General features: G+C 48.6%; 1 protein-coding gene across 2 annotated transcripts in view; it reads right to left on the bottom strand.

Annotated features, from left to right (window-relative positions):
- The window catches only part of LOC133357764 (ankyrin repeat domain-containing protein 10-like), a 62,642-nt gene extending 45,405 nt beyond the window's left edge, over positions 1 to 17,237 (bottom strand). For both annotated transcript variants that reach the window (XR_009756992.1, XM_061575880.1), the window contains exon 1: positions 16,914 to 17,237. Coding sequence is in view for 1 of the 2 variants with exons in the window: in XM_061575880.1 (XP_061431864.1) it covers positions 16,914 to 17,090 (177 nt within the window). In the remaining variant the exon portion in view is untranslated. The remainder of the gene's footprint in view (positions 1 to 16,913) is intronic.
- Positions 17,238 to 21,610: the final 4,373 nt, after the last annotated feature.

Genomic DNA, 21,610 nt, shown 5'->3' on the forward strand with positions numbered 1-21,610 from the left:
TCCTCAACGCGATTGCAACTTACACAATCGATCTCTCGCGCAAGCAGGAGAGGGGTCCTATTTCTGCTCGGCAGTACGTAGAGACAAAAACGTACTCATGATGCAATCCTGCGAGTATTTCTGCATGTGTTTTTTATTACGCATTTGAACAAAAAAAATTATGGAGGGGGGGTTCAGCCACTGTCTATCCATTGCTGGATGGACGGCCTCCCTCTTCGAAGCCTGTCGCAATTTATTTAAAAACACTAAATCATTCTTTTTATTTTACCAGGTAAGGCCTCACTGAACTATGCCGCTCTTTTGTCAGAAGCGACCTGGATAGTTCTTCTTGGTTCTTTCGGTAAAGTCACGTAGAAGGGAAGTAATAAAATAATAAAAATAAAACATAATAAAATAAAATATTAATTAAAATTATAAAATAATATTGCATATTTTTATTTTTTTATTATGTTTTATTTTTTCTTATTTTATTATTTCCCTTCTACGTGACTTTACCGAAAGAACCAAGAAGATGAATCCCTGCAGTCACGAAAGCTTTAAATCGACAATCATTATCATCACCACCGGCTCAAGAATAAATAAATTCGGCAGCAGCACCGCCGCCACTTTGCATCGAAACCAATAGCGGCAGTCCTACGGATGCCCTGGCCCTCGCCATGGGAACGCAGAATTTCCAGTGCCGGCTGAGGGACACCAGCGGATGCCCAACGCTCGTTGGTGGAGCTGCCAAGAAGGGCAGTTTGACTTTTGGATTTTAATTTGCGTACAACAACAAGAAACTCTTTCATCAAACTGCAGCAAAGGCCAGCAGTTTTATTTTGATGCCAATAATGTTTTTTCAAGCTTGTGATGATCCAAGCGACCAAGTGAAAACTAGTGATGTTAAAACCGAAAGAGAGAAAAAAAAGGTTATAAGCCGGTTACCGGTTTTCCGCGCACACAGTTACAGAAACGCCTCAAGCGATAAACACAATGTTAGATCTATTCTTGGTTCTTTCGGTAAAGTCACGTAGAAGGGAAATAATAAAATAATTAAAAAATCTATATAGAAAACAATAAAATTCTCACGACGTTTCGACTGCAACACAAGCAATCATCATCAGGTGTGAAATCCACGGTAAGTACATTTTCTTACTGTGGATTTAAGAACATTTTCAGAAAATTTACTTACTGTGGATTTCACGCCTGATGATGATTGCTTGTGTTGCAGTCGAAACGTCATGAGAATTGTATTGTTTTATATTTTTATTATTTTATTATTTCCCTTCTACATGACTTTACCGAAAGAACCAAGAATATGAATCCCTGCAGTCACGAAAGCTTTAAATCAAAATACAATGTTAGCCTGTTCAACTGAAAGACAACAGGGGAGGTGCAAATTTCGATTTAAAGCTTTCGTGACTGCAGGGATTCATCTTCTTGGTTCTTTCGGTAAAGTCACGTAGAAGGGAAGTTATAAAATAATAAAAATAAAACATAATAAAACAATTCTCCTCCATCCCCTCCCTTTGATGCTACTAATCCTGCATAATGCACGGGCATAATGACTTTGAAACCCCCCCGCCCACCTCCTACGCATTTCCCATAAATATGCTAAATTCCTCTTGATATGCAAATTATTTTGTCAAGGCGCTCTTCTTCCCCCCTCCAACCCAGCTTAAATATACACTCCAAGCTTGGTGGTGTTTCATTATTCACCTGAGGACGGCTGCTTGCGTTGTGGCCGAAACGTCATGAGAATTATTTTATTATGTTTTATTTTTATTATTTTATTACTTCCCTTCTACGTGACTTTACCGAAAGAACCAAGAAGGGGAGGTGCAAATGGTTATCACACGGGACTTGCAATCCAGAGTTCGCCAATTCCATTCCATCTCCCGGCCGGCGCTGTTGCGGAGAGCTCACGACTTAAAACTACGCCGGAATCGCTTACTGGTTCTTGACTTGCAGAAGCGTTCACGGATTCTGGAAACTGTTACCAATTCATATTCTTAGGTTTTTTCGGTAAAGTCACGTAGGTGACTTCGGTAAAAAACCTAAGAATATGAATCATTGCAGTCACGAAAGCTTCAAATCTAGAACTGTTACCAGTTGCTGTTATATATTTTTTTTTGCAATGGCTGTTACGAAGCTAAGTGGTTGGGGCATTTTAGCCGACTTCGATCGGTGTTTAATCTACCGACGGGGCAGTAATAACAGAACAAGCAAATAGAAGGAGACCTACGTGACTTTACCGAAAAAACCTAAGAATATGAATTGGTAACAGTTTCCAGAATCCGTGAACGCTTCTGCAAGTCAAGAACCAGTAAGCGTCCGTTTTTGTTCAAAAGCCCACTTTGGGTTTTCAAGACCAATTTTAATCGGGCAGCAGCATATGTTTAAGTAAGCCACAACTCTGGATGGGTTTTCAACTTTCCGGGTCAGACTGCTCGATAACCAGATGCTATTGGTAAAAAATGTACCCGTAAAAACAAAGTTTTTCACTATAAATCCTTTATATGCGTGGCGGCTAGAGTCCTCTCGTCCTCTGGCTTGAGATGGCTGCCACCTATGGGTCAGATGATTGCCTGCCACCATTAAGCAATTGGTAATTAAATATAAAAAAAAATTCCTAAAAAGTGTAACATTTTGGAAAAAAATTTCACGAAAATTTATTGTCACGCACAACAAGTCTGTGTGCAAAATGTCAGCTCGATTGGATCACGGGAAGTGGGTTAAAAAACGACCGAAAAATTTGCACGGTCGTAAGCGCGCAAGCAAGCAAGTGAACTTAATATAAAGGATTTCAAAATAGCATCTGGTTACAATAGCATCTGGAAACAGCACTCCGTCTAAAATACATGAAGTCGCATTAGCACAAATATGATGCTCAAAACAGCAGCATCAAATGAGTTTGCGAGTAATAAAATAGGAACGGTAACCCACAGCTGCGTCCAACTTCGCAACTTGTTCCTCCGAGTCTTGTAACACAATGCTGCCATGAGCTCTCATGAATACATGACTCCCGGTGGCTAAGACTTCCCTAAAATAGGCCTTGCCTTATTGGCTACCGTTGTTACTCATTAAACTATTTTGTTTCGATTTAAAGCTTTCGTGACTGCAGGGATTCATCTTCTTGGTTCTTTCGGTAAAGTCACGTAGAAGGGAAGTAATAAAATAATAAAAATAAAACATAATAAAACAATTCTCACGACGTTTCGGCCACAACGCAAGCAGCCGTCCTCAGGTGAAAACCAGGTCCGTCGAGGCGACAGAGTCTGAATGAAACAGCACACGGGCTTGGAGCATATATATAAGCTGGGCGCATTGACAAAGGAATTTGCATATCAACAGGAATTTAGCATATTTATGGGAAATGCAGGAATGTAATTAGTACTGCTATTTTGTATTTTAACAAGTAAGGGCCCACTGAGCTATGTAGCTCTCTTTCAAAAGCGACCTGGCTTTCACAAATGATAGCTCAACGAAGTGGCTTGTCATCACTTGGAAATTTATATCAGTAGCCAAATACAGTACTCTAAACACATGTTTTTAAATGTGGAGGGAAATACCTGAGGACCTGGTAAAAAAAATCCACGCGACCACGGGGAGAACAGGAAAACTCCAAATATACAACAGGCGTCAGCGTCTGGATCAAACCCACGATCTCCTGCCTACCAGGCGAGGTGGTTGACATCTCACCACCGTGGCGCCTTTGCTAACTTCCGCAGCCATAAGCGACGAAAACACGCACGAAACTCAACAAAAAAAACCGCAGAAAACCAGTGGGCACGATACTCCCCACTCTGCTCCACCTAAATCCCTCCCCACCCACGGCGATTCCAAGAATTTCAACAAATTTCCCCGGGTGGTGGGGGTCGGTCATGTTTTGACGCGTCGATTTTATTTTTGGCTTGTTTGCAACGGGCATTCTCATCTGTCTCGTACCGCCCCGTCTCTCGTTCGCTCCCCGTCTCCAAAGTAAGAGCGACCGCCCCTCCGCCCCACATCACATATAAAAGCCGTCTGGTTTGTAGAGATATATATATGTATAGATTCTAGATTTGAAGCTCTCGTGACTGCAAGGATTCATACTCTTAGTTCTTTCGGTAAAGTCACGTAGGTAAAAAAAAGAACTAAGAGTATATGTATAGATATCCCACTAGTATACACGAGAGGGGGGGGGGGGTGGCGGACATTATGGAGACAGCAAGACTTTATTTGATTGAAAAACAACTCCAGGTTACCCACCAATCTCGATATACTTCTTAAGTACGTGTCATGATGACTTGAAACACTTCTCTCTTGAGATGGCACTTTAATGAAGACACGTTCACTTGACATCAGGCGGAGATCTCAGTGCAACAGCCCCGAGTCTCCCGCGCATCTCCCTTATATACTGACCGAGGCCAGAACCTGCTCGATGGTTCTAGACCGCTCACTCCACTGGCAGACTCCACCGTCCTCTTCAGTCACCTGACCACGCTTCCTTCGATCATTCCCGTAGCCACCAGTCCCTTGGCACTCACAACTGATACCCGTCATTACCTCCCAGGGCCACCAGTCCCTTCCCACTCACAAATGATACCCCTGTCATTACCTCCCAGGGCCACCAGTCCCTTCGCACTCACAACTGATACCCCTGTCATTACCTCCCGTGGCCACCAGTCCCTTCACACTCACAACTGATACCCGTCATTACCTCCCAGGCCCACCAGTCCATTCGCACTCACAACTGATACCCCTGTCATTACCTCACGTGGCCACCAGTCCATTCGCACTCACAGCTGATACCCGTCATTACCTCCCGTGGCCACCAGTCCCTTCGCACTCACAACTGATACCCGTCATTACCTCCCAGGCCCACCAGTCCATTCGCACTCACAACTGATACCCCTGTCATTACCTCCCAGGCCCACCAGTCCATTCGCACTCACAACTGATACCCCTGTCATTACCTCACGTGGCCACCAGTCTCTTCACACTCACAACTGATACCCCTGTCATTACCTCCCAGGGCTACCAGTCCCTTCCCACTCACAACTGATACCCCTGTCATTTCCTCCCGTGGCCACCAGTCCCTTCCCACTCACAAATGATACCCCTGTCATTACCTCCCGTGGCCACCAGTCCCTTCGCACTCACAAATGATACCCCTGTCATTACCTCCCGTGGCCACCAGTCCCTTCCCACTCACAACTGATACCCCTGTCATTACCTCCCGTGGCCACCAGTCCCTTCCCACTCACAAATGATACCCCTGTCATTACCTCCCGTGGCCACCAGTCCCTTCGCACTCACAACTGATACCCCTGTCATTACCTCCCAGGGCCACCAGTCCATTCACACTCACAAATGATACCCGTCATTACCTCCCGTGGCCACCAGTCCATTCGCACTCACAAATGATACCCCTGTCATTACCTCCCAGGGCTACCAGTCCCTTCGCACTCACAACTGATACCCCTGTCATTACCTCCCAGGGCCACCAGTCCATTCACACTCACAAATGATACCCGTCATTACCTCCCGTGGCCACCAGTCCATTCGCACTCACAAATGATACCCCTGTCATTACCTCCCAGGGCCACCAGTCCCTTCGCACTCACAACTGATACCCCTGTCATTACCTCCCATGGCCACCAGTCCCTTCACACTCACAACTGATACCCCTGTCATTACCTCCCGTGGCCACCAGTCCCTTCACACTCACAACTGACTCCCCTGTCATTACCTCCCAGGGCCACCAGTCTCTCACACTCACAACTGATACCCCTGTCATTACCTCCCGTGGCCACTAGTCGACTCACACCGCATATAGACTCGACTGTCATTATAGAAATGTCGAACTTGAAATACGTTTTAGTCCATCAGCCCATTTGGTTTTCCAGTCCCAACATTATGAACCTCAATATTTCAAGAGCTGCAATGCAATCTCGGTGGTCCTTAATAAATAACATCACGATGTAGTCCTTGAAGAGCCGCATGTTTCCAACCCCCTTGCTTTAGAGTTGTAAAGAACCGAATAAAGTTAAAGTTTATAAATAAATAAAAACGGCTGCCCGCAAGATGGCAGCCAAAAAGCCGCATGGGGGCAGCCAAAAAGCCGCATGGGGGCAGCCAAAAAACCACATGGGGGCAGCCCAAAAGCCCAATGGGGGCCACTCCGTAGCCGCAGAATGCCGACCTCCCTGGTCGTCATCATCATCATCATCATTATCCCCACTGCTGCTGCTGCAACTTCACAGGAGCAACAGCAGCAGCGGCGTTGTCAAACCTACGCCGACTTCTAAGAGAAACTTAATAGGCGCCACACCTCTTCTCACCTGGCTTTGGAGTTGACACCGAACTTGGCTCCGCGCCCGAGCCGCGGTCATTTAAGTCCGCGAAATATTGCGCGCAATATTGTTTAGTAAGCAAATACCGGACCAGTTTGGAGCGTGCCGGTTCTCAGAATCAGAATCTTTCATTTGGACTGCAAGGAGGAATCCGATGAGGTATAAAAGCTCTTTTTTCACAGATGCCCAGTATGGACACTGGGTCCGCAAAGTTACAACAGCAAATAAAAATACAAACAAAAACACGATAAGAGTGCAAAATAGAGAAATTTGTAAGCAAGTCACTAAAATCTAAATAAATAATCGGTAATCCCCGGTTTTGCCAACTTTGGGCAAGGCAGCAAAGACAATATCGGTCCCGGACCACACCACCAAGACAACACCACAAGGCAGTCCCTCAATAAAATGACACATTAACATTAAACTATTGATGCTACACAGGTAAGCATAACACACACACACTATAGCCGCTGCAGTCGGCTTTATTGGCAGTTCCAGTGTCACAGGCACTGCCAAGACTCGACCATTCACTTTCGCAAGAGCCAAGTACAATGCGCCCCCCGTTTACGGACAGGTTTAAAGCGGTTTTGAAGACAAGCGTCTTATAATAATCGTGAGTTTCTTGCAGACTTCTTAGGAGAGTCGTCACTGCAAACTATGGTGGTTAAAAATCGGTTTTCTTTGTTACCGGAAACTAAATGAGCACAAAAACCGGTTCAAACCCCAGTTACAGGTTTGCCGCACTTGTAGAAATATCTCGAGAAAGTATATTTTTAAATCCTTTATATTAAGTTCGCTTGCTTGCTTACGACCGTGCAAATCTTTCGGTCGTTTTTTAACCCACTTCCCGTGATCCAATCGAGCTGACATTTTTCACACAGACTCGTTGTGCGAGACAATTAATGTTCGTGAAAAAAATTTCCCCAAATTTTACACTTTTTAGGACAAAAATATTATATTTAATTACCAATTGCTTAATGCTGCCATGTAATCATCTGACCCATAGGTGGCAGCCATCTCAAGCCAGAGGACGAGAGGACTCTAGCCGCCACGCATATAAAGGATTTATAGTGAAAAACTTTGTTTTTACGGGTTATACTTGTTTATCTTTGACTCGGAACTGAATGGATCTCGCACCTCCGTTTAGCTACGTATGGTGAGAAAAAAGTGAAATATACACACAGAGACCCACAGATTAGCACGGTTGAATACGTATGGTGCAAAAGAAGTTCAACATACGCAGAGACTCGCAGAGGAGCACGTTTAGCTACGTAAGGTAAAAAAGAAGATCTACACACATCCGTAGAGACCCACAGATTAGCACGGTTGAATACGTATGGTGCAAAAGAAGTTCAACATACGCAGAGACTCGCAGAGGAGCACGTTTAGCTACGTAAGGTGCAAAAGAAGATCTACACACATCCGTAGAGACCCACAGATTAACACGGTTGAATACGTACAGTGCAAAAGAAGTTAAACATACATATATACAACTGCCACAGTGGTATAATGCTGAGCACACACGGCCACTGGTTCGACTCCACCTCATGATACAGGAAGTCAAAACAATGGGGCTAATACACTATGAGACCTCCTTTACCAGTGGCAAAATATAGTAGTAGGTTTTTACCCTTTCAACTGGTACAAAAACTGACACCTTTATACAAGGCATCATGTTTGCAATAACCACAACGCAAGCAGTCAAAATGCAAACAAAAAGAAACAACTCTGATGATGAAAAGGACAGTGCATATCATTATCATCATCAGAGTTGTTTCTTTTTGTTTGCATTTTGACTGCTTGTGTTGTGGTTATTGCAAACATGATGCCTTGTATAAAGGTGTCAGTTTTTGTACCAGTTGAAAGGGTAAAAACCTATTACTATTACAACGGGGCGAATATCTTAAATCCCCCGGGCACCTCTGCCCAGCCCACCGTCTCTGTCCACCACCCAACAGAGACAATGGTTTGGACCCTCAGTTTGCATGCGGTGGGGTAAAGTGTGGGTAACTGCCCTCCTCTTCCAAGACGCATTGTCTTGTTACCGTGGAAGAGTAGGCCTAAAGATGCCCACCCTAAGTGAGTGTGGGTGGATGGATGAGTGGGTGAGTGAGTGAAAGGAGTGGTTTCAGTGAGTTGATTGAAGCTCTCTGCACATTAAGCAAAACCATTGGAACCTCAATTGCCAGTAAAAATATGATAATTGGTTTTTTACCCTTCTATCGGGCAACAAAACTGACACCTTTTTGGTGTAAATGCTTACCCCGAGCTCTCATACTCTGATGGTGCATTGTCTTTGAGTTGGGCGCCTATTGGCGTCATCTGGTCCAACCAATGTGAGACTAGGCTCGAAGGAAAGCTGTCTCGGGTGTGGACCAATCAACTTCAAGGGCAGTGCACATTATCAGAGTTGTGTTTTTTGTTTGCATTATGACTGCAGGTATTGTGGTCTATGCAAACATGACTCCTTGTAAAAAGATGTCAGTTTTTTTGTCAGATAGAAGGGTAAAAAAACAATTATCATTAAGCAAAACGTCGGGCATCACGCCGTGGTGGGGAGATGTTATCTCCCTTGCCTGGTATACAGAAAGTCCTGGGTTCGATCCCGACCCGACATCTGCTGTATATTTGGAGTTTGCGTGTCTCTCTATCTCCGTGGGGAGATGTTAACTACCTCGCCTGGTATACAGGAGGTCGTGGGTTCGATCCCGACCCGACACCTGTTGTATAAATGGAGTTTGCGTGTCTCTCTTTATCTCCGTGGTGAGATGTTAACTACCTCGCCTGGTATACAGGAGGTCGTGGGTTCGATCCCGACCCGACACCTGTTGTATAAATGGAGTTTGCATGTCTCTCTTTATCTCCGTGGTGAGATGTTAACTACCTCGCCTGGTATACAGGAGGTCGTGGGTTCGATCCCGACCCGACACCTGTTGTATAAATGGAGTTTGCGTGTCTCTCTTTATCTCCGTGGTGAGATGTTAACTACCTCGCCTGGTATACAGGAAGTCCAGGGTTCGATCCCGACCCGACACCTGTTGTATAAATGGAGTTTGTGTGTCTCTCTCTCTCCCCGCGATCGCGTGGATTTTTTCTCTGGGTCCCCGGTTTTTCCCCTCCACATTTAGAACCAACGTCACCACACGTTTAAGAGCAGGGGTCGGCAAAACTGCGGCTCTTTAAGGGCAGCTTAGTGACGTTATTTATTAAGGACCACCCTCTCGTATTCACCGCAATGCATTGCGGCTCGTGAAATGTTTATTTTTTTTACCAAATTCGAAAAAAATGCCTCTTCTTGAGATGTTGATTCCCCGACCCCTGGTTTAGAGTAATCTGGCTGATAGAGCTCAGTGCGCGCTTTACCTGGTAAAATAAAAATTGTAAAACAGAAATTGTTATACGGCACAACCGCAAACACCTGCGCGGCAGCGAGACATATTTTACGATCCAGCTCCCGGCTATTTTAAAACGCGCAAACAGATCCTCGCGTACGACTGCACAGGTGAACACAGGTGTCGCGATGTGGACACACCCAACTTGAACCACACCCAGCAACACCCACCCACACCTACCACCACCCCCCCATAGCCATCGCTGGCTCACTCACCACCGCTCAACAACACTGAGCACCACACCCATCAACCTCCCACACCTACCATCCCCACGCCACCGCTTTTAGCGGCTTTTGGCTCGGCCATCGAACAAAGGCGGTGGTCACAAAATCGTCGCGCAGCGCTTTCCGGTGATGCCTCTGCGGCCGTCTTGAACGCTCTTCCGTCCGATATTAGGAAGCCAACAGGGCTGTGCACTTTTAAATCACCTAGAATGACAAACTCATTACTTTAGAACTGCTTTTTGTGTTTAGGTTGTTGTCCTTTCCCCGCACCTCCGACTAGCATGGCTGACTATGCACGGTGCGAAATAAGTTCAACATGCATAGCCATTTAGATTGAAAGCTTTCGTGACTGCAGGGATTCATAATAAAATAATACAAATAAAACATAATATTTTTATTATTTTATTACTTCCCTTCTACGTGACTTTACCGAAAGAACCAAGAAGATGCATAGCCATCATTGTCCATTCATTACTGCCCACTCACCACCACCCAACAACACTCACCACCGCCCACACTCGCCACCAAAGTCCACACCCATCCACACCCACACCTACCACTCCCATAGCCGTCACTGCCCACTCGCCACCACCCAACAACACTCACCACCGCCCATTCACCACCAAAGTCACCACCCATCCACACCCACACCTACCACTCCCCCAGAGCCATCACTGCCCACTCACCACCACCCAACAACACTCACCACCGCCCACACTCGCCACCAAAGTCCACACCCATCCACACCTACCACTCCCATAGCCATCACTGCCCACTCACCACCACCCAACAACACTCACCACCGCCCACTCACCACCAAAGTCACCACCCATCCACACCCACACCTACCACTCCCCCATAGCCATCACTGCCCACTCACCACCACCCAACAACACTCACCACCGCCCATTCACCACCAAAGTCACCACCCATCCACACCAACACCTACCACTCCCCCATAGCCATCACTGCCCACTCACCAGCACCCAACAACACTCACCACCGCCCACACTCGCCACCAAAGTCCACACCCATCCACACCCACACCTACCACTCCCATAGCCATCGCTGCCCACTCACCACCACCCAACAACACTCACCACCGCCCACTCACCACCAAAGTCACCACCCATCCACACCCACACCTACCACTCCCACATACCACCACCCAACAACACTCACCACTGCCCATTCACCACCAAAGTCACCACCCATCCACACCCACACCTACCACTCCCATAGCCATCACTGCCCACTCACCACCACCCAACAACACTCACCACCGCCCACTCACCACCAAAGTCACCACCCATCCACACCCACACCTACCACTCCCACATACCACCACCCAACAACACTCACCACTGCCCATTCACCACCAAAGTCACCACCCATCCACACCCACACCTACCACTCCCATAGCCATCACTGCCCACTCACCACCACCCAACAACACTCACCACCGCCCACTCACCACCAAAGTCACCACCCATCCACACCCACACCTACCACTCCCACATACCACCACCCAACAACACTCACCACCGCCCATTCACCACCAAAGTCACCACCCATCCACACCCACACCTACCACTCCCATAGCCATCACTGCCCACTCACCACCGCTCAAAACTCATCTCCGATGCACCCCCCCCCCGCACCACCACCGCTCACAGAGAGGAACTGTGCTATGCAAAGCATGTGGGAGTGTGGTGGTGGTGGTCATGGAGCATGTCTCCATGAGACAGGGTTCATCTCATTAAATTTTTAAATCGTTTAGCTTCGCTTTAACATATATCTTTTTAAAAATAATGTATATTTCTATAAGTTTTTCAGCTGCATTCTGGTGGTACTATCAGGGGTGGGAAAACCTCATGGGCCACACACAAGACAAAGACTTAATTTCATTCACGAGGCTTTCACGTTAACACACGGAAGCGGATAGCACACGACTACTTCTGGAGGTCTCTTTAAGTTCATTTATTAGGTATAGCCCTGTGAGCCATTCGGTTCTTGAATCGGGTGCAACCGCAACAAACAACAAAAACATGAACAAAAAACATCTTAAAAGTTAATATGTGACTGAGTGCAAACAGAAAATCCAAGAAAAGACAGCAAAATATTGCAGAAAACACTGTGTGCAAACACTGTAAAACTCCCAGTGGGATGCAAGTCAAACAACAACAACAACCACAAGACAACTTAGATTAAGGCCATCAGTCTAACTCTGGACGGTGTTTTTTCTGCAATATTTTGCTGTCTTTTTTGGATTTTCTGTTTGCACTTAGTCACATATTTACTTTAAGATGTTTTTTGTTCATGTTTTTGTTTTTTGTTTGTTGCGGTTGCACCCGATTCAAGAGCCGAATGGCTCACAGGGCTATACCTAATACATGAACTTGAAATGAACTTGAACTGTAAGTGACATCTGTTCCACGCGGCAGTAGCAGAACTTTCTTTCCCACCCACCCTGCAATATGAGAATAATGTTTGTCGTATGCCCGTCAAAACGAATGCAAAATAACCCTCCCGTTGTACGCCTGTGGTCATCCAGATTCACGAACACAAAGCAGGAGGGAGAGCAACGATGAGCTCTGCTACTCCTGACGCAATAATAAGGGACTGAACTAGCTCCTCAATGTAAAACATTTAGTCAAAACTGACGTGCTTAATCTTCTTGGTTCTTTCGGTAAAGTCACGTAGAAGGGAAATAATACATAAAAAAAAATAAAACATAATAAAATACAATTCTCACGACGTTTCGGCCACAACGCAAGCAGCCGTCTACGTGACTTTACCGAAAGAACCAAGAAGATGAATCCCTGCAGTCACGAAAGCTTTAAATCGAGACGTGCTTAAGTTATCAGAGTTGCAATGCAACCAAATGCAGTGCAGTACATTGCCGACCGGGCTGAAACCATCAACTCGCTACACTTGAGAACCCAGTTTAATCACTGTGGACGAGAGGCTAAACCCCCATATTTGAACACAAGATATCAAAAGTGCCGGCTAGGTATGTATGTACGTATGTTGAACTTCTTTCGCACCGTACCTAGCCAACCGTGCAAATCGGAGGTACGGTGGGAAGGACAGCAAAGCAATCACTCACTCACCTACTCACCCAACTATTCACCCAACTATTCACCGACTCACCCACTCACCCAGTGCATGTACGTTGAACTTCTTTCGCACAGCACGTAGCCAACCGTGCAAATCGGAGGTGCGGGAGGAAGGACAGAAAAGCAATCACTCACTCACCTCCTCACTCACCCATTCACCCAACTATTGACCAACTCACCCACTGTATGTACGTTGAACTTCTTTCGCACCGTACGTAGCCAACCGTGTTAATCGGAGGTGCGGGAGGAAGAACAGCAAAGCAATCACTCACCCACCTACTCACTCACCCAACTATTGACCGACTCACCCACTCACCCAGTGTATTATGTACGTTGAACTTCTTTCGCACCGTACGTATCCAACCGTACTAATCGGAGGTGCTATGTCATATTGACATAGCCACTTTGAACTCCCCCCTCCACCTCCCCTGAAGCACCTGGCCACCTCAAATTGCAGACGGCACCACTTTCAGCCGCTATCAGAAATCGTATCTCACATTTATCTGTTAAGAGTCATCGATGACTATATCATCATCATGATACAGTACTCCTTACCGCTAGCACCAGCATCCGCTCCATGACCACAAATCCAAACATTAATTACGAGTAAGGCCATCGATTACTTCCACAGCTCTCACCATCGCTTCCTTCCATCTGCCAGATCAAAACCCAACCTTCAAAGTACGCTCTTCCGTCGTATCATCATCACCACCTACATCAGAATCATCACCACCCCGCTATCAGGATCATCATTACTCGTACCATTATCATAATCACCTTTCACCATCATTATCAACGACAAAGATCCCCCATGTAGCGTTTAACAGACTGCTGGGGAAAGTGCTGTTAGTGAGCACCTACGAAGGCCGGCATGGCACACGATGGGATGGGTGGCCAGCACCATGCCCGGCCGCATTTGCATCCCTATTTCCGATGTTTTCCCACATCGCACCAGGTACTCATTTGAGGCTGAGCGGACCTATGGGACGGCCAGGACAGACACCGGTTCAGATAATCGTCACAGGTGTTGGCCCGTGAGCCGAAATCGACCTCGGGTCGCCGGATTAATAGAACAGCGCGCTAACCGCTGCACCACCGCTCCCCCACCATTATCATTGTGGTGGTGGCAATAATTATAATTACCATAATCGCCACCACCACCATCATCTTAGCTTCACAGATTCCACTTGTTGCAAAATCGACGCGTCTTTGACGAACTTCAAAGTGTGCGTCCGATAATTCGCTCCAGTTCGGTCACGCGCAATTCACGAACCGAATGAATCGGTGCTTGTGCGCGTGTGTTAATGTCCAGCCGCCGCATGCCTAAGCAGCTTCTGTTTGGCCACATAGAAGGGAGCTAAACGGGCACGGCACGGGCTGGAGAAGAGATGGAGTGATGCGGTACGGGGGAGGATGTGGAGCTGAGTGGACTTGCCGAAGAGCGGTACCAGCGGTGTCAAGTTCAGGCTCTGTGGAGGAGGCTCGTGAAGGACGCTGCTACTGGGCAGCTGGAGGCAATCGCCCTCCAACAAAAACGGAGGGCAGAGGAGCGACGCTCACAACAACGAGCGGAGGCGCCGTGCCGCTAAAATGCAGAAAGTTTGCACAGTAGGGGGCACAAGCTGGTGCATCTACCAGTCATCTCAGCCAGCCAACCCATGGCACGTGCTGGTCTGTCCCGTGACCTCCTGTCAGCAAGCATTCGACACTTCACATGGCCTCAACGTGCACTTAGCCTGGCACAAGCACAGTGGTGACGTCACCGACACATTGTGGCGGTTGTTGTGTTAATGCTACCAGGAGGCGGGGTAAAATTTGGAAAAGTCATGTGGAACAAACCCGAAAAAGCATTGCCTCACAATAATAAGTATAAAAACTATAAAAGTGTAAAACAAGATAGTGAGCCAATAGTTTGTAGTGAATCAGAATCTTTCTTTAGACTTTTCACATTCCCAGTTTGCAAATATCCAGGCTGAGAGTGGCTTAGTGAGATAAATGACTGAATGAAAGCGTTGAGAGTGAGTGAGTTATTTAGTGGGTCGGTGTGTGTGTGACGATCATCTGAACCAGTTCTGGGGCTACCCTAGGTAGACTCTGCCTTAAACGAGTACCTGGTGCGGTGTGTAGTAAACATCGCCACTGGGGGAGACAAAGGCGGCCGGGCGTGGTGTTGGCCACCCACCCCCTTGTGTGCCCTGCCGGCCTTCGTAGCACTTGCCCCTACAGTCTGTTGTTGGCTATCAGGGGGATCTTTGTCTTTGTTGGTGAGCGGGTGGGTGGATGAGAGGGTGGGCGAGTAGTTGTATTAATTAGTGGGCGATTGAATGAATGAGAAGTAACTGGGTGGGTGAATTAAAGGGTGGCTGGTGGGTGGGGGTGAGTGGGTGAATGACAATTGGATGGGCGAATGAATGAGTGGGTGGGTGAATGAGAAAATGAATGAGTGAATAAATGATTGCATTAATTAGTGGGCGATTGAATGAATGAGAAGTACCTGGGAGGGTGAATTAAATGGTGGCTGAGTGGGTGAATGACAATTGGATGAGCGAATGAATGAGTGGGTGAGTGAATGAATGGGTGAGTGAATGAATGAGTGGGTGAGTGAATGAATTAGTGGGTTAGTGAATGAATGAGTGGGTGAGTGAATGAATGAGTGGGTGAATGAGAGAATGAGTGGGTGAGTGAATGAATGAGTGGGTGAATGAGAGAATGAATGAGTGAATAAATTATTTCATTAATTAGTGGGCGATTGAATGAATGAGAAGTAATTGGGAGGGTGAATTAAAGGGTGGCTCAGTGGGTGAATGACAATTGGATGAGCGAATTAATGAGTGGGTGAGTGAATGAGTGAGTGAGTGAATGAGTGGGTGAATGAGAGAATGAGTGGGTGAGTGAATTAATGAGTGGGTGAATAAGAGAATGAATGAGTGAATAAATGATTGCATTAATTAGTGGGTGAATGAATGAGAAGTAACTGGGTGGGTGAATTAAAGGGTGGCTGAATGGGTGAATGACAATTGGATGAGCGAATGAGTGTGTGAGTGAATGAATGAGTGAATGGGTGAGTGAATGAATGAGTGTGTGAGTGAATGAATGAGTGAATGGGTGAGTGAATGAATGAGTGGGTGAGTGAATGAGTGGGTGAGTGAATGAATGAGTGAGTGGGTGAATGAATGAGTGGGTGAGTGAATGAGAGAATGAATGAGTGAATGAAACAAACTTACGCTATTAATGACCCTTGCTCACACCGTGTTCATGTGGACTATCCACCAATCGGCTCGGTGTTTGTGAAACATTCTACTTTTTTGACTGAGAGGGAAACTCAAAGTATTTTTTAGAAACTCTGTGGGTGGCTATCACTTGTTCACGATACCACGGGATCGATTCAGTGGAGAAAAAAAACTATTCCTGGCACGCATTAGCCCCACACAAATGATCGATTCCGTGTATCCAGGATGGGATATCAATTATCGAACAATTCGATTCGATCAGCGTGAAGTTAAAATCCGCGAGGTAAATTTTTTCACCGTCGAATTTCGCCCGATAACATTTTGAAACGCCGCTATCGATTTCCAGTATCGATTCTCGTTATGTTTATTTGATTATAAACCGAATTCGTCCACCGCCGTTCGCACGCAAATCAACGACAAGAGTCCAAAGCGATCGATGGACGTAATTCGAACATACCTATCGATACGAACAATCGATCTTAGCTTTCATTTCCCCTTTTCAATCCATTCAAAAAGGTCCGACTCCAAACAAACCACCGACGATTCTCAACACCGGTCGCCTCAGAAGCGGCAAAAAAACCACAACATTTTTTGTTTTTGGCGGGCAAAAAAGATAAACACGCAGCTTTACCTTGCCAAAGTATGCGGCCCAGTGAAGAGGAGCCCAGCCGTAGAGTCTGTCTTCGGCGAGGGGATCGTATCTTGCCGAACGTAGCAACTGCGCCAGGCGGACCGCGTCTCCGTCTCTGCACGCTCCGTGCAGCGCTTCCTCGCAGCCTGACCAGCCCCAGCATTCGTCTTGCGACATGATGATGATGTGGTCGTGTGCGTAGCGTCGTTCAAACTTGTGTTGCCAAAATGACGGATATAATTTAAATTGTTTTTGTTGTTCGCTGCGTTCTGTGAGGGGGGAGGAAAAAAACGCGCGCGATCTCCTCAGTCGCCTCGCACGCTAAGCCCCGCCCCCCCTTGGTTAGCCACGCCCCCTTGGTTAGCCCCGCCCCTCCTTGGTTAGCCACGCCCCCCCTTAGTTAGCCACGCCCCCCTTGGGTAGCCACGCCCCCCTTTTGTAGCCACGCCCCCCCTTGTGTAGCCCCGCCCCCCCTTGTGTAGCCACGCTCCCCCCTTGTGTAGCCCCGCCCCCCTTGTGTAGCCACGCCCCCCCTGGTTAGCCACGCCCCCCCTTGTGTAGCCACGCCCCCCCTTGTGTAGCCCCGCCCCCCCTTGTGTAGCCCGCGCCCCCCCTTGTGTAGCCACGCTCCCCCCTTGTGTAGCCCCGCCCCCCCTTGTGTAGCCACGCCCCCCTTGTGTAGCCCCGCCCCTTTGTTTAGCCACGCCCCTTGTGTAGCCACGCCCCCTTTATTTAGCCCCGCCCCTTATTTAGCCCCGCCCCTTATTTAGCCCCCTCTATTTAGCCCCATCCCCTTATTTAGCCCCGCCCCCTTTTTAGCCCTTCTCTATTTAGCCCCGCCCCCTTATTTAGCCCCGCCCCCTTATTTAGCCCCGCCCACCTTTTTAGCCCCCCCCCTCTACACCCATCCACCCTACACCGAGCTAAACTCCCGCCCCCACCAACCGCCAAACGCGATGACGTCACGTCACATCGACTTGCCGCGCGCGCGTGCCAACTTGACGTGGTGACGTCACCGCGTTCGTAGCCATCGGCCAACGAACGCGATGACGTTCGATTACGTCATTACGTTCAAATAGATGCACGCTCGAGAACCATCGTGCGTGATGACGTCACGAGCCCTCCGCCTTTCTTCCCCACTCGGGTGTTAAGCCTTTGGCGTGCGCGGTGACGTCATCACGCTCGAGCGAAGCGACCATCCTGACCCCAAAGGTGCGCGGTGACGTCATCACGCTCGAGCGAAGCGACCATCCTGACCCAAAGCGTGCGCGGTGACGTCATCACGCTCGAGCGAAGCGACTCTCCTGACCAAAAGCGTGCGCGGTGACGTCATCACGCTAGAGCCAAGCGACCATCCTGACGAAAAGCGTGCGCGGTGACGTCATCACGCTAGAGCGAAGCGACCATCCTGACGAAAAGCGTGCGTGGTGACGTCATCACGCTAGAGCGAAGCGACCATCCTGACCCAAAGCGTGCGTGGTGACGTCATCACGCTCGAGCGAAGCGACTCTCCTGACCCAAAGCGTGCGCGGTGACGTCATCACGCTCGAGCGAAGCGACCACCTGACCAAAAGCGTGCGCGGTGACGTCATCACGCTAGAGCAAAGCGACCACCTGACCCAAAGCGTGCGCGGTGACGTCATCACGTTCGAGCGAAGCGACTCTCCTGACCAAAAGCGTGCGCGGTGACGTCATCACGCTAGAGCGAAGCGACTCTCCTGACCCAAAGCGTGCGCGGTGACGTCATCACGCTAGAGAAGCAACCATCCTGACCCAAAGCGTGCGCGGTGACGTCATCACGCTCGAGCGAAGCGACTCTCCTGACCCAAATGCGTGCGCGGTGACGTCATCACGCTAGAGCCAAGCGACCACTCTGGTTAAAAACGTGCGTGGTGACGTCATCACGCTCGAGATAAGCGACGGAGTGCCCTGACCAAATGCGTGCGTAGTGACGTCATCACGTTCGAGCTAAGCTTCTCCAGACCCAAAGCGTGCGCGGTGACGTCATCGCGTAAGCAGTTCCCCGCCCCCATCTGGCGTATGATTGGTGCGTGAGAATCAGAACTGACCAATAGCAACGAAGGAATTGAAAATAGGCTCCACCCACATTACCAGCATCCCCCCCACCCACCCCCCACACACCCCTCCCCACCCCCCACCCCTCCCCCACCCCCCACATACCCCTCCCCCACCCCCCACACACCCCCGCCCCTCGCCCCTGGCAACTGAGGAATGCGAGCGCGCGAGACGGAAAACGCGGAGTGGATTTCCTCCCCACTGACGCCGGCTCGCGGAATGGATCTTGCAAAGGGAAACCAGGACCGGATCATCTCACGCAAATATATGTCAGCGGACAAACAACGCCTCCACAACATAAATATATACACAAAACCAATGTAATCCCATCAGTTACTCGGCCTTCTGGGAGTACACCTTACAATGCAAGCAAACGCCGGGACACTGGTTTGGACTTTCAGTGTAGCATCAGCAGAGCCAAGCTTTGCGTGAGCCAATAGCGATTATAAACTAACTACACCAGATGCTCAAAGACAGGGGCGAAGAGCGGGGGGGGGGGCTCCTATGGAGTCAAACCAGTTTCTCCATCTGTTTCATGGGATGCAAAATGAATCAATTTTAACCCGGAGTGGAGTTTCATATTTGCATGCCAAACGTTCGGATTGGGATCGGGTTATGACTGTATGTCTTACGCAGTGGTGTTACCATTCGGAAATTGAATTTTCCGGGGTGGATTCACTCTTCATATACTCATCTTCTTGGTTCTTTCGGTAAAATTATCACGTAGAAGGGAAGTAATAAAATAATAAAAATAAAACACAATAAAATAATTCTCACGACGTTTCGGCTACAACGCAAGCAGCCGTCTTCAGGTGAAGAATGAGACACTGCCAAGCTAGGAGTTGAGTTGGAGGTGTATATATATAAGCTCCTAGCTTGGCAGTGTCTCAGTTCTTCACCTGAAGACGGCTGCTTGCGTTGTAGCCGAAACGTCGTGAGAATTATTTTATTTTATTATGTTTTATTTTTATTATTTTATTACTTCCCTTCTACGTGACTTTACCGAAAGAACCAAGAAGATGATTCCCTGCAGTCACGAAAGAAGCTTTAAATCGAAATTGTATTATGTTTTATTTTTATTATTTTATTACTTCCCTTCTACGTGACTTTACCGAAAGAACCAAGAAGATGAATCCCTGCAGTCACGAAAGAAGCTTTAAATCGAAATTTTATTATGTTTTATTATTTTATTATTTCCCTTCTACGTGACTTTACCGAAAGAACCATGAAGATGAATCCCTGCAGTCACGAAAGAAGCTTTAAATCTCCATATACTATTTGGATCGGGATCGAACCCGGAGTGGATTTTTTTGTTCTTCGCCCCTCGTGGATTGTGGATTCCGATGTAAATTCCACTTGTAGGCGTACGCGTGTTTCGCCCGAGTTAAGAGTGGATAGTTTCATTGTCCCACAACACTGGCACGGCTACTAATTGGATACTAATGAATAATTAACGCCCACCCCACACACCCACCCACCTCCCATGATGCAATATATACAGTGGCATTTATAAGAAAAACATGGTCAACTGGACTTCCGTGGCCAGCGAGTTGGCAAACCAAAAACACATTCTAGATTTGAAGCTTTCGTGACTGCAAGGATTCATATTATTAGGTTTTTTTTGCAGCAGTCAGGCTGTGACGGTTCCACCTGAAGACGGAAGCTTGTGTTGCCTCCGACACGTCGTGATTTTTATTTTATTTAACTTTTATAAATTTTAATTTTTTTACCTACGTGACTTTACCGAAAAAACCTAAGAATACAAAAACACATTCCTGCGGAGGGAGCTGGTAGGAACGTCGGGTTGCTCGGTCAATGGCCTGCAGGGTCAACGCGGCGTGGTGTATTCCGCAAATATGCCCGACTGTGAGGGTGGGCACAAGCCAGCGTGAGTAGGTTAAACGTTGAGTTTTATAAGGGCACCACTGGGTGACCAGCCCCTCCCCTCCCACCCCCCACCCAGCCCCTCCCACCCCCACGCAGCCCCTCCCACCCCCACCCAGCCCCTCCCCACCCAGCCCCTCTCCACCCAGCCCCTCCCTCCCCACCCAGCCCCTCCCCACCCTCCCCTCTCCACCCAGCCCCACCCTCCCCACCCACCCCTCCCCACCCGCCCCTCCACCCAGCCCCACCCTCCCCACCCAGCCCCTCCCCACCCTCCCCTCTCCACCCAGCCCCACCCTCCCCACCCAGCCCCTCCCACCCTCCCCTCTCCACCCAGCCCCACCCTCCCCACCCAGCCCCTCCCCACCCTCCCCTCTCCACCCAGCCCCACCCTCCCCACCACCAGCCCCTCCCCACCCTCCCCTCTCCACCCAGCCCCACCCTCCCCCCCAGCCCCTCCCCACCCTCCCCTCTCCACCCAGCCCCACCCTCCCCCACCCAGCCCTCCCCACCCTCCCCTCTCCACCCAGCCCCACCCCCCCACCCACCCCTCCCCACCCTCCCCTCTCCACCCAGCCCCACCTCCCCCACCCAGCCCTCCTCCCCACCCTCCCCTCTGCATCCAGCCCCTCCCTCTCCACCCCCAAGCTACTCCACTCCCTCTACCACCCAAGCACCACCTCCCCACCCAGCCCCGCCCCCCTCCCTCCCCACCCAGCCCCCACCCTCCCCAACCC

This window comes from Lethenteron reissneri, chromosome 59 (genome assembly GCF_015708825.2).
Source record: "Lethenteron reissneri isolate LAM-NWPU_2019-01 chromosome 59, ASM1570882v1, whole genome shotgun sequence".
In the NCBI taxonomy this organism is placed as follows: domain Eukaryota; kingdom Metazoa; phylum Chordata; class Hyperoartia; order Petromyzontiformes; family Petromyzontidae; genus Lethenteron; species Lethenteron reissneri.